Below are 12,757 nucleotides of genomic sequence, written 5' to 3'. Positions count from 1 at the left end.
CTGGTATGGGCAGCCTGTCCTAAATTGGGATACCTGCTCGCATTAAGAAATTTCTTTCTCGTAGGGGCACCTGCGTGGCACAGCGGTTAAGCATCTGCCTTTGGCTCAGGGCGTGATCCCGGCGTTATGGGATCGAGCCCCACATCAGGCTCCTCCGCTATGAGCCTGCTTCTTCCTCTCCCACCCTCCTGCTTGTGTTCCCTCTCTCGCTGGCTGTCTCTATCTCTGTCGAATAAATAAATAAAATCTTAAAAAAAAAATTTCTTTCTCGGGGCTGCTGGGTGGCTTAGTTGACTAAGCATCTGCCTTCGGCTCAGGTCATGATCTTGGAGTCCTGGGATTGAGCCCCGCCTGGGGCTCCTTGCTCAGTGGGGAGCCTGCTTCTCCCTCTGCCTCTGCCTCTCCCCCCTGCCTCTCTCTCTCTGACAAATAAATAAAATCTTAAAAAAAAAATGTCTTTCTCCTTACAGCTGCCTGCTCTGGACCCATTAGAAATTGTCTCCATAAATGGTATGATCACAGTCTTATTCTGTGTTTCACACAGCATGGTCCTGTTGATGTCTTTCCCATTACCTCACCTGCTGTGTTTGACCTTCAGTCCATCACTCTGAAGGATTCAATTAGTGGCCAAGCGCTGCTGCTAACAAGATATTTCAGTTGTGAACTGTCTGAGTCTCCCACTGAAGATAGGTAGGTTGGTGTGTGCATGTTTTCTTTTCAGAAAGACTGAGCCCAAACCTCTTTTGTTTTTCCTTTTTGCCTCAAAAAAAAAAAAAATCATACTGGAGAGATTAAAAGTAAAAAAACCCCATCATTGTAAGATCCTGATTTTTAATCATGACATGAAATCTAGCAGTCCTTAAGGAAACCATTTGGTGACCCAGATATCAATGGACATCTCTCTCTGTTCAGGACACTGTAAGTGGGATGGGTGTGGATGTAACAGGATTGCATGGAGGAACTCCTTTTTTGAGAATAAACAGTTCTGTATTATGACTGTGGTCTTGGTTACAGGAATCTATACAGGTGACAAAATGGAATAGTCACACATACACTCACCAGCAAGTACATGTGAGCGCTGATAAAATCCATATAAGGTACAGTCTAGTTAATTGCATTGCACTCAGGTCAGTTTCCTGATATTGACAATGTACTGTGGTTAGGTAAGGTGTAAGATGGGTGAGGGGTACATGGGACTCTGTACTATTTTTGCAACTTCCTATGTGTCCATAGTTTTTGTTTGTGTTGAAATACCATAAACATGTTTGATAGACAAATGACAAACCGGGATGTCTCTACATCCAATATGACACAGGATTTTATGTCCATTGCATATGGGTTCTTTCCAATTAGGGAAGAAATGAGCTTTTCCAACAGGAAAGCCAGCAAGCATATGGACAGGCAGCCTCACACAGGGCTGGGGACCCCCCACTGACGGCTCGGATCCCCCAGCAGTGGTGTAGAAAAATGGCCCACGTAACAGCCTGGAAGAAACAAATGCCTCTACCTGCCACCTCGGAGACCTTGACCTTCTGCCAACAGACACTTGTCCTTTTGTAGCTGCCCATCATCCATCCTCCTTCCTGTTGGCACCCCACTTCCATTTCCGGGCCTCATTGTCGGGTAGGAATGTGCATGACTGAAGTTAGGCCAATAGATGCTGTTTCATGACAATCTGAGTACCAACTGAGTAAGGCAGGAGTAGAAGGTTCTGAGGAAGAGTTCCTGCTTGGAGACAAATGCAGGTTTCCAGCTGCCAAGGTTCCTGGAGCCCAGTGCCCTTTGCCACCAGTTTCTGTCCCATGACTTGTGACCAGTCCCCTCCTCCACTTTATTTCACAGAGGTTTAAGTGAAAGACATCTTATTCCCAAGACTGGGATTTTAAACATTCATTGGCTGAGCTTCCTACCTGTAAAACACATCGAGACTGACAACATCATTCAATTTGCAATATGGATGACAAGGACTGATTTCCTTCATAGGTAGACAGGGTCCACAAATCAATGAGGCCAACAGATCAAAAGAAAGGTGGGTCAATGATTACTAGTCAAAAGTGTCTTAAAACATGAAAATATTCCCATAAATAAAAGAAATGTGAGTTCAAATTAAAGTGAGATGCCGTGTTTCACCCCTAAGATTGGCAAAGATAAAAATATTTGATAGCAGTTAGTATGGCGGAGGAATGGGGAAACAGGCACACTTCACCCTTCTTGGAGCAGTTTTACATTGAGGTGTTCTCTTTGGAAGGCAATCTGGCAATACTCTGTGAAACTAAAAACAAGTATGCCTTTTGATAATTCTAGGAATTTACCCTATAAACTCAAACATATGCCCAAAATATGTGCAAGACTATTTGTTGCAGTGTGGCTTATACCGGGGGTTGGTCAATTACAGACTGTGGGTTAAATCTGGCTGGCTGCCTGGTTTTGTAAATAAAGTTTTATTGGCACCCAGCCAAACACTCATTTACATATCATCCGTGGCTGCTTTTGAACTAGGAGGGCAGAGTTGAGTAGCTGTACCCCAGGCTGTCTGGCCCACAATGCCTAAAATATTTACTCCGTGGCCTTTTACAAAGTAAGTCCGCGGACCCCTGATTTATACTGATTTAAACAAAAAAGCCCAGAATAACCGGTTATCCCTTGATAGGTGCCCGGCAAAATAAATGCTGGCACAGAGGGAGGAATAGACCCAGGTGTTTAAAAATGGACTGGGAGGGGATCACCTCTCTGGAACGAAGGCGTCTTTTCTCTTTGTCTCCTTCCGCACTACCGTTTTATTTGTTAAGCCATTAAAAATAAAAGCGAGACTCCCCCAAGTACGGAGAGGGTGAAGGTGCCAGGAGAGGCCATCCTGCTGTTCGGAACTCAAGTCACCGGAGCGCCGTCTGCTCGGGCAGCCTCCGGTGTCCCTAGGTCTCGGCCGCTGGGACAAACGGGAAGAGAGGCATGGCCCGCCCTCCTCAGTCGGCGATTCCTGATCCCCGAACCGAACCGCGGGGTCAAGCCTCTGCTCAAGCACAGAGACAAAACAAGCGAAGGCATCCTGGGCAGAGTAACGGGCCAGAAGGATGTGCCCCCTGGCGGATGCTGTTGCCCTGAAGAAGCCTGTGGGCTGCGCGTCCTGGCTGCATCAGGACCCGTCCCGGTCCTCCCTGGGGCCCGTCTGGTGAGGGGCGGGACATCTCCCAGCCCTGTAGCCTCTCAGGACCCCGCCCAGTCGGAGGAGCCCCCAGCCCCGGCCCCAGCCCCAGGCTTGGAAGGAACCTCAGGCAGGCGGCTGCGCTTCCATCTGGAATCGTTTACTGAGTCCACTTCTTACACGCATAATTATAAAAGAATAAGAATCGACAAAAATATTTTCTTTCCATAATATGTAGAGGTGGTTCGTTTCTGGTGGGGTGTTTTGTTTTGTTTTTGCTTGTTTTTCTTTTTGCCCGCCGCCGGCAGAACGCTTGGCAGGGAGGAAGAGGAAGGAGTAAGGGTAACCCTGAGGCGGGGAAGGGTCCACTCGCAAGGCGGGAGCCCCGAGTCTGCCGGGCGGAGAGCGGGGCCGCACGCGCGCTTCAGAGCCGGCCTGAGAGCTCCGGGGAGGGCGGGAGGCTCGCGGCCCGCGGCGCACCACGGCCCCGCGGGCTCAGAAGAAGCCCCCCCGCCCCCCGCCCACGCCCCGGGTGCTGGCTGGGTGGAACTCCGCGGCCCGGCGGCGGACCCCATTCTAGGTTTAGGCACCCTTCGCTTTGTCTCTTAAATAATCATCAAAAACGCCCCCTAAAAAAACACACTCTGAAGCGGGCGGGTCTGGAAGGAAAGGCAAACGCATGCTTCCGTGCTGCCGGTGCGCTGCGGGGCGGGCCCGGGCGCGGAGGCCCGGGCCGCCCAGGGTCCTCGGCACCGCGCCCCCCGCCCCCCCCCCCCCGCCAGCTGGAGCGGAGGCTCCAGCTCCCGGACAACGTGAGGGGAGGGGATGGCTTGAGGAAGTGCCTCTTGGATGTGGGCCTCGTCTCTCCGTCCTGGCAACCGAGAAGCAGCAGGCAAAAAACCCAGGAGCATTACAAAAACGAGAAAAGGCGTGGGGGCAGCGAAGCCGGAGGCTCGGGGGCCGGGGGTGGTCTGTCCAGCGGGGGCGGTGGGAGGAGGCGCCGGGGTCTGCGGGGGCCACTCGGGCCCTCCCGCCTGTTCCCCCAGTGGCGGCGGGGGCGGCGAAGCCACTTGTGCTCTGAATGTGCAGGCCCCCCACGGCGGGGGCTCAGAGGTATTCCTGTAGAAAGTGCAGCAGCGTGACTTCATAGTGCTCGCCGGACTCGGGGCAGCGGATACTGTGTCTCTCGTTGGGGTAGATCTGGGTAGACAGAGAAGGCAGGGCTGGTGACACAGAGGGACCCTGCCCCCAGCCGATCGCCGGCCGGCATCCTGCCCCTCCCCCCCCCAGCTCAGGGCGCCTCCTGGGGGGAGCAGGCACCCTGGACTGATGGACCTGGGTTCCAAACCCCCTCTGCCCCTGACCGGCTTGCTGTGCACTCTGGGCAAGTGACACCCTTCCTGACCGCAGCCACCCGCCTCCAAAACCGGATGAAGAATCTGGACCTCTCCAGGTCTTTTCGGGGTCTGGCCAAGCTAGTCTCTCAAACACAGAGCACATGCACATTCAGAATGGCACATTCGAGAGACTGCCTCTCTATCCCCAAGCTAGGAGCTGTCCCCCAAACCTGGGGAGGTGCAATGAACGCACCTCAGGGGAGGGGGCGGCGCATCACATCTTCGGGATGTGTGGTACAGTTCACTGGAGGCACTTGCATTTGACCAAAAGGCCACGTTAGGACTGCACGTGCCATGGCTCCCATGACAGGCCTCCCACCCCAGGCTCGGAGGGGGCGTTATCCCCAGACAGGAGCAGTGACTTGTCCGTGCCAAGGGCCACACCCAAGGAATCACCCAGTCCCTGAGACCTGGCTGAGCTGACGTCCAGGCCCTTGCGTGACCGTCACAGGAGCTTAGGTGTTGCCTCTGACCATGAAATGAGGGTTCTGGCACCCTAGCAGGTCTCAGAGAGATCCTCGGGGCTCGTGGGACAGGCTTGAAACCTGCTCCACACTCTCCCAAAGTACCCCACTGTAGTCCCAAGCTGGGTGGAGCCGGCTGGTACCAGGGCCAGGGGACCCATTCCTCACCTCTCCCTGCCAGCGAGGGACATGGCCACTGCCCCAGTTCACTACTCTAGAATACATCCAAATGCCCAGAGGTCTCTCCGCCATCCCTGGATGAAGCACAAGTCTAATCATACTGTCCCGCCTCAGAACTCTGCAAGGACTTGCCAGTCTGGCATCAAGACCCCATCTCCTGCCCTGCAGCCCCCCAGACCTCACTCCTACCCACTTTGGGCACCAGCACTGCCTGGGACAGACCTTTCACACCACCCTGGGTCTGGCTGCCTGGTTACTTTCTCCTCTACAACAAGTGTGATGTGTGAACAAGGAGGACCCGGGACCACCAGCCTCCCAGTCCATCCGTTCCAGGGTGCCTGAAACAAAAGGTGGGGTCCGCCCCACCTCCCTCACACGCTGCCCTGCTCCCACCCCCAAAGCAGTGTCTCATCTCACCTCCAACTTCTCATAGGGAGGCAGGGGCACAGGACTCCCGGCCCACCCTGTGGGCTAAATGCTCTCCCAAGAGAAGCCATTTGGCCCTCGAAGCCTCCCTGGCAGGCAGGAGTTATCCTGCCCATTTCCCAGAGGAACAGGAAAGGCCTGAGGTTAATGGACCTACTGCCTAAGGCCACCGGCGAGCAGGATTTCACGGAGGTGTGAGGTTCCATCCTGCCCCGCCTCACGCTGATCTGCAGCTGCCGCTGCCTATTTGGGAGGAGCATGTGCGGCTGGGGGTCTCCCTCCTGCCCTGTCTGGAAAGGCGTGCCCAGCCACAGGTTCCCGAGGCCTGTCCCTCCTGCCCTGCGACCCTCAGTTTCTCCATCTGTTGAATGGCAACATGGCGCCCCCCTGAGGACAGAGCCAGTGCAGACTTCTGCGAGGCAGAAACACTGAGGGTGGCAGCACGTGATAAAATCTGCCCCTCTCGCCTCTCTCGCTTAGCCGGCCCCCTTCTTGCTAGGACGACTGACTATGGCTCACATCCCACTGGCTCCCGTGGGCCCCTGTCTAGAGGGGGTCTCAAGGGAGGTGGGCCCAGACACCTCACACGTTGAAGGAAATCCTGCCGAGGCCCCGCCCCTCACCCCAGCCACGCCCCCACCGCTGAAGCCCTGCCCTTCGCCGCCAACGCCCCACCCCTCACCTCCAACCCCTGCCCCTCTTCGAAGACTGGCTCATCACCAAGGCCCCACTTCTCACTGACAAGACCGCCCCCTTATGGCAGAAGCCACGCCCCTTGCCCAACGCCCCACCCCTCGCCCGAGGCGGTGCCCAGGGGGCCCCGCCCATCACCACACCTTGGCCCCCAACTCCCTTCCCGCTTACTCCATCCACTCTGGTCTCCTGTCCCAGGCTGCTGTCTCCGACACTTTCCTGTGCCTGGTGTCTAACCCCTGGCCTCCCACACCTGGGCTGAGCTGGGTACCCCCCCCTACTCTCCAGCATCCTTAAATGTCACCTCCTAGGGAACTCTTCTCTGATCCCAGTCACCCTGAGATGCTGTCAGCGCCCTGCACCGTTCCTTCGAGGCAAATTTCTTGGTTTAAAGTAAAATGGTGTGGGCATGATAATTTCCCTAACACTGACCTCCTTCCACCAGGCTGAGCTGGGGTGGGGGTGCTGGCCTGTCCCCTCAGTGTGCCCGGCCTTGAGGGCACTACCAGTGATCAGTACATGATTGCTGACTGGATGTGGGGACCCGGGGGGGGGGCGCTGGGGAGGGGTGGACGCAGCTGGTGGGGGGAGCCCTGCCTTGGGGCCAGTGCAGCGGCAGATGACTCCACCCGCCCACCCTGCGGGCTCCTGGGGAAGCGCCACCCACCTGGAGCTGGTAAGGTTTTCCGGCTCGGATCAGCTGGGAGACGAGGAAGTTTGTGTGGAAAAAGTGCACATTCTCATCCAGGAAGCCGTGCAGGATGAGCAGGCGATTGGGCCTGGAAGACAAGGCTGGGTGAGGGTCTGAGGTGGGACCCTCTGCTCCCGCCCAGCCCCAGCGGCAGCCAGGACTGAGCAGCAGCTCAGCAGCCCGCGGCGGCGGAACCGAAAGCCTGAAAGCCGGGGTTGCCACAAGCAGGTCTGGAGCCTCCCTCACTTCCTTGCAGGCAAGGGGGGGAGCAGCGTGTGGGCGCGCTGTGCGTGGTACGCCCTGAGCTCCAGGGAAGCTTCTAGAGCAGTGCTGCCCCGTGGCCCTGTGGGATGATGGAATGTTCTAGACCTGCCCCACCCAATGAAGTCATCAGCATCACCACCACATGTGGCTACTGAGCACTTAAAATGTGGGAAGAGTGGCTTAGGAATTGTAGTTTTTAAGAATTAAGTGTTTTTTTTCAAGAGAGAGTGCACACGCCGGGGAGGGGAAGAGGGGAAGGGAGAGAGTCTTGAGTAGGCTCTATGCCCAGTGCGGAGCCCCACGCGGGGCTCAATCCCATGACCCTGAGAATCATGACCTGACCTGAAATCAAGAGTCGGACACTTCACCGACTGAACCACCCAGGCACCCCTAAAAGTTTGTTTTTTAAAAATAATTTGTTGAGGTGAAATTCACATAACCTTAAAAAAAAAAAACCCTCATTTTAAACTGAATGATTCAGGGGCTTCTGGTGGATTCACAATGTTGTGGACCGCCATGTCTATGCAGTTCCAGCAGAGCTCCCTGCCATTAGCAGTCTCCCCCAGCCCCTGATAACCACCACACAGTCTGTGTCTGTCTCAATGTGGTTATTCTGTCAGCAGCTCAACATGAACTGAAATTGAGGGGCCACATATGGCTCCTGGCTCCCGTACTGGACGGCACAGGCCCAGAGCACTGGGTTTCGAGCGTGGCTGTCCCCAGGCATCCCCAAGGAGCCCCCGCCACACTCCAGACCACGGAGAGCAGCCTCACCAGGAGAGGGGCCCAGGCGGGGCCAGCCTGCATTGAGAGTCCAGCAAGAAAGGCGTGGGCCCAGGGGGTATGTCTAAGCTGGTCCCACAGCCCCGGATGTCACAACCATGCGGACCTGAGACCCGACCACTGCATGTCAAATCCCACAAAACAGAGGCTGATGAGGTTCAAGACCAACTGATGGCCCCACAGCTGGACACGTGCTTGGGGAGGGAGGGAGGCCTGCGTGTGCAAAGCAGCGTGACTCTAGAGCCTTCCTTCCATCATTCTGAGGGCAGGGCCAAGGCCTCCTCCCTCCAAGAGCACCCTGGGTGCCGGCCTGCTTCCGTGAGGAGCAGTGAGAAGGGAAGGCCTCAAGGGGGTGCAAGGTGGCCGCAGAGAGGGAGTCGCACATTCGGGAGGTGCCGTGGACGCCCAGCCTCACAGACAGGCCAGGGAGGGGTGGCAGGAGAGAAATGGGGGCCTCGACGACCCAGAAGGCTGGGGTGGGTGGGGGCCTTACTCATTGGGGAGCTTCTCCACGTGCAGAGCTACAGAACCCGCCTCGTAGCCGAGCTGGTTGTTCTCCGGGACATCCATGTAGCGCTCAGTGTACCCTGTGTCGTAGGCCATCCAGACCGTGACCGGGGCGCCCGCGATGGCCACCTGAGGGCCACAGTGGACAGAGCGGGGGTCAGGGAGACAGACAGAGACAGAGAGAGAGGGAGAGGGAGAAGCAGAAGGAGAGGAGGAGAGGAGAGAAGGGGAGAGGAGAGGAGGGGAGAGGAGAGGAGGGGAGAGGAGAGGACAGAAGAGGAGAGAGAGACACACGGGTCAGGTCTCAGGAGCCCTCACTTGCCTGCCGGCTGTCCCGGGGCCTCCCCCGAAGGACGTGAGGAGCGGGCATGCACACGGGGGCTGGCAGGGGAGGGGCCCTCAGACCGTGTGTCCCCCGTGGATCGTGCGTTGTTGAGGGAGGGCGGGTGAGCTGAACGAGTGCGTTCAGGCCAGGATCGGCCCCTCCCTGGTCCCATTGCCTTCCTGCCTCCTCCTCCTCATCGCCGCCCCGCGGTGCCCTGACAGTGCCGCCGGCCTGGGGGCCCCTCCCCCGACGCTCTTCACACCATGCCCCACCTCTGCCCATCCGAGGCCGGGGTCCCGGGCTCAGCCTCCCACAGAGAGCTGCTGGCGGGGTTTTGTGCAGCCGGATGCCATCCTGGGGTCAGCAGTGGCGGGCAATGAGGAGGGGGGCTCGGCCCCATGGGGCTGCTGCGGGGAGAAACAGCCACGTGGCAAGGCCCCTGCCGAGATGCCTCTCCGGGGGGGCGGGCTCTGAGGGGCACAGGCGGGTGCCCGCAAACAGGGGCGGGGACGGGGTGGGACCCACCTTGAACACTTGGGGCTTATGGATCAGCCCCATAAGCGAGAGGAAGCCTCCGTAAGACCACCCGTGGATGGCAACTCGGCTCAGGTCGATGAAGCCGTACTTCTCGGCCACAAACTGCAAGCCCTCCACCTGGTCCTCGATCTCCACCTGGCCCTGAGGAATGAGGCCGGGCACCTCTCAGAGGCCTCCTTCCGTGTGTGCACCCCGCTGTCCCACCTCCGTCCCTCGTGGACCAGAAGCAGCTCTCTGGAAGCTACCCCTCTCTCCAGACCCTGTTCCAACCTGCTCTTGGGGGTGGTGGTCAGACAGGCCCGGCACCAAACCCGCCCTGCCACCTCCTGGCTGACTCGGAGAAAGCCATATCCCCTCTTCTGGACCTGTTTCCCCATCCCTAAAATAGGACATCAGCATGAACAGGACCACTTTAGAGTGGGTGTGAGGGGGAAACGAGGTAGTCAGTGTCCTGCACTCAGAGGCCTGGCCCATGCTAAGGCTTGATGAACAGCGGGTGTCATCACCGTCATTATCCTCATCACTACCACCACCATCCTCACCACTATCACCGCCCTCCACCACCGTCTCCATGCTCACCACCGCCACCACCATTGCCCTCCACCACCACCACCATCGTCTCCATGCTTACTGCCACCACCATCGCCCTCCTCCATCACCACCATCACCACCGTCTCCATGCTCACCACTGCCACCACCATCGCCCTCCACCACCACCACCATCGTCTCCATGCTCACTGCCACCACCATCGCCCTCCTCCATCACCACCATCATCGTCGTCTCCATGCTCACCACCGCCACCACCATCATTCCCATCATCACCATCGTCTCCATGCTCACCACCACCACCACTACCACCACTTCTACAACCACCAGTCCCTGTCTGTTCCAGCCATTGGGACTTCCTGCTGACGGGGCCTATACTGAAATGTTTCACTCATCGGGGTCTCAGGCACCAGGTGGGATGTGTGGATACCTGTCTCCCCATGGGTTGTGGCTCAGAGCAGAGAATCAAAGTGGACACTCTCCTCGGTTCCAAAAGGCTGCCCTATTTATGCCCGGCATCCTGGCCAGGACGGCCCTTGAGGAGGTGTTCCAGAGCTGCCCCCAAGCCCAGGGCTCCCCCCACCACACAGAGAAGACCCAGAGAAACTGTAAAGAGATGTTACCATTTGGTTTTTCAGGGCCCCTTCGAACCGGAGCCCTCGCTGACATGAGCCCCTGCCATCGATCACGACCACGGCGTAGCCCAGGGACGCCAGCGTGTTGAGCCGCAAATACTTGATTCCTTTGAAGGAGTTATTCACCAGCTGCACCTGTGAGGGGAGAGCAAGGAGGGGACACGGAGCTTTAGGGTGAGTGGTGAGGAATCCAGTGTGAGATACCAGGGAGGGACAGGGCCGGGGGTCTTACAGCCTCATCAAAGCTCCTGCACTTTACTGTGAAGGCTGTGGATGATCCTGGAAGGGGTCTAGCCACGGGGGAGTAGAAGGTCAGGCAGGGGCCCACTCTGCACCAGGCTGTGCTTAGGGCGGGCTCCCTCCTCAGCCAGGGCCTCTGCCGCGGCCCTTCCCTGGAATTACTCCCTGATTTTTTCAGCCACATTCTGTCTCCTTTCTACCTGCAGTTTTCTCTGAAAACAGACAAAAACTGGTGGTGTTCTTGGAGTAACTTGATTTAAACTAGTTCTTCACTTTGCCTCTACTGATGTTTGGAGCCTTATCAGTCTCCGCTGGGGGGGGGGGGTCATGTCAGATACTGCAGGGTGTTGACTGTCCCAGGCTCCCACCACAGCTGTGATGACTACAAATGTCCCTGGACATCACCAAGTGTTCCCTGGGGGACAGAATATCCCCAGGTGAGAAACTGCCATCTTAGATGAACCCAAATGCCAATCTGCCTGCCTGGACCCATCTTGTCCCCTTCTTAGAGAACTAGGCCCAGGGCTCATGGCCACCTCTGTCCCCAAGTAGGTGACCAGGGGTGGCAGTGGGTCACTGCTGGGCAGGTGGGCCAGACAGACACCTGGGGGTTAGGAGGGTTTCCCAGAGGGACAAGGGAGCATCAGCAGGTGAAAAGCGAAGGGAGTTGTCGGAGAGGGTGGGGTGTACAGGACCCAGAGGCAGGGAAGCAAGGGCCCCCAAGAACCCTGTGTGGTCAGCGGGGTTGGGGCCCCCTTGCACGAACCCTTCTTCTGGCCTGGCTGGCACCCAAGTCCTGGCAGGAAGGACGGGGGTGTGGGGCGCAGGGCTGGCACCTACCTGGGGGCCTCCATACACAAAGAGGACAGTGGGGTGCTTCTTCCCTGGCTGCACAGCGTGGGGCTTGTAGAGCATGCCGTAGAGCCGCACGTCTGAGCGCGTGTGGAAATGGAAGATTTCCGGGGGCACGTAGTCCGGGGGGCAGCCTGCACAGACAGAGCGGCTGTGGCTTTTCGGGCTGGAGCGTGCCAGGGAAGCCCATCTGGCTGAAACCCGTGTTCCACTGCCCGGCCCTCAGCTGTGGAGGCTGGACGGGAGGCACCCTGTCTTCTGTGCTTCCTGAGAGTTTAAATCAGGATCCAAGGGCAGCGGAGGACTCTGGTCCCACGAGTGTGTGCATGGCAGGCTGCGGTCCCGGCAGCCCCCCGACACTTGCTGATCTGATCTCCTATGGGGGTGGCCACGCCTCTGGGATTTGAGTAACGGCCAGTGCCATTGTCTGCTTCTCACTGATTTTCACCTTTATTTCTGACAAGCGACACTGGTTTTCCAATCATGACAATGAGGCAAACACCTTTCTTTAAGATTACCTTGAAAGTTTGTTTAGATAAATAGAGGAAGTCAATTTAAAAAGAAAATAAGCCAATTGTCACAGAGGTTGGGAGTCAGCAGATGCTTTCTGTAAAGGGTCAGACGGTGAGTACTTTTGTCCCTGTGTCTTAACTACATGGCTTGACTGTTGTGGCCCCAGTGTGGCCATAGACAACCCCTAATGACCGGGAGTGGTCAGGCTTGGCGCGTAGGCTGTGTCTGCCCACTTTTCATGAAGGTGGGCTACAAACCTGGCCAGACTGGGAATTTCCAGACAGGGTGCCTCAGTCCACCTGCCTGCAAGCCCGGGGCTGGGCACCAGGACCTGGGACTTCTCACTGCTGTCCCCCTTGCTGGGCTGGGTGTCTTGGTAAGACCCACCCTTCCCTCAGTTTCATCTGCAACACTGGGCCCAGGGTTCCTGCTGTCAGGTCCAGCGGTGATCTGGGGAAAGTCACAGACTGAGTGAGCTATTGGCTGGAGACTTCTACTGGGTCCCAGAGGGTGATGATGTAACAAGATGCTTTCCAGCCCACAAAACACCCTACAAACGCC

The 12,757-nt window shown here is 57.3% G+C and overlaps 1 protein-coding gene across 3 annotated transcripts in view; it reads right to left on the bottom strand.

Moving 5' to 3' along the window:
• Positions 1 to 3,281: 3,281 nt before the first annotated feature.
• DPP9 (dipeptidyl peptidase 9) overlaps positions 3,282 to 12,757 on the bottom strand; it is a 38,944-nt gene continuing 29,468 nt past the window's right edge. For 2 of the 3 annotated variants that reach the window (XM_045804330.2, XM_087867376.1), the window contains 6 exons: positions 11,672 to 11,817; positions 10,580 to 10,726; positions 9,398 to 9,550; positions 8,534 to 8,676; positions 6,970 to 7,081; positions 3,282 to 4,342 (listed from right to left, as the gene is read on the bottom strand). In XM_045804330.2, coding sequence (XP_045660286.1) covers positions 4,250 to 4,342; positions 6,970 to 7,081; positions 8,534 to 8,676; positions 9,398 to 9,550; positions 10,580 to 10,726; positions 11,672 to 11,817 — 794 coding nt within the window. In that variant the 3' untranslated portion in view covers positions 3,282 to 4,249. Of the gene's footprint in view, positions 4,343 to 6,969; positions 7,082 to 8,533; positions 8,677 to 9,144; positions 9,280 to 9,397; positions 9,551 to 10,579; positions 10,727 to 11,671; positions 11,818 to 12,757 lie in introns of those variants that run through there. The other variant, XM_045804329.2, reaches the window with a different exon arrangement.

This window comes from Ursus americanus, chromosome 14 (genome assembly GCF_024610735.1).
Source record: "Ursus americanus isolate L20-20 chromosome 14, mUrsAme1.1.p, whole genome shotgun sequence".
In the NCBI taxonomy this organism is placed as follows: Eukaryota; Metazoa; Chordata; class Mammalia; order Carnivora; family Ursidae; genus Ursus; species Ursus americanus.
Note: the sequence above shows the minus strand (reverse complement) of the source record. Positions and strands in the feature narration are given on the sequence as shown.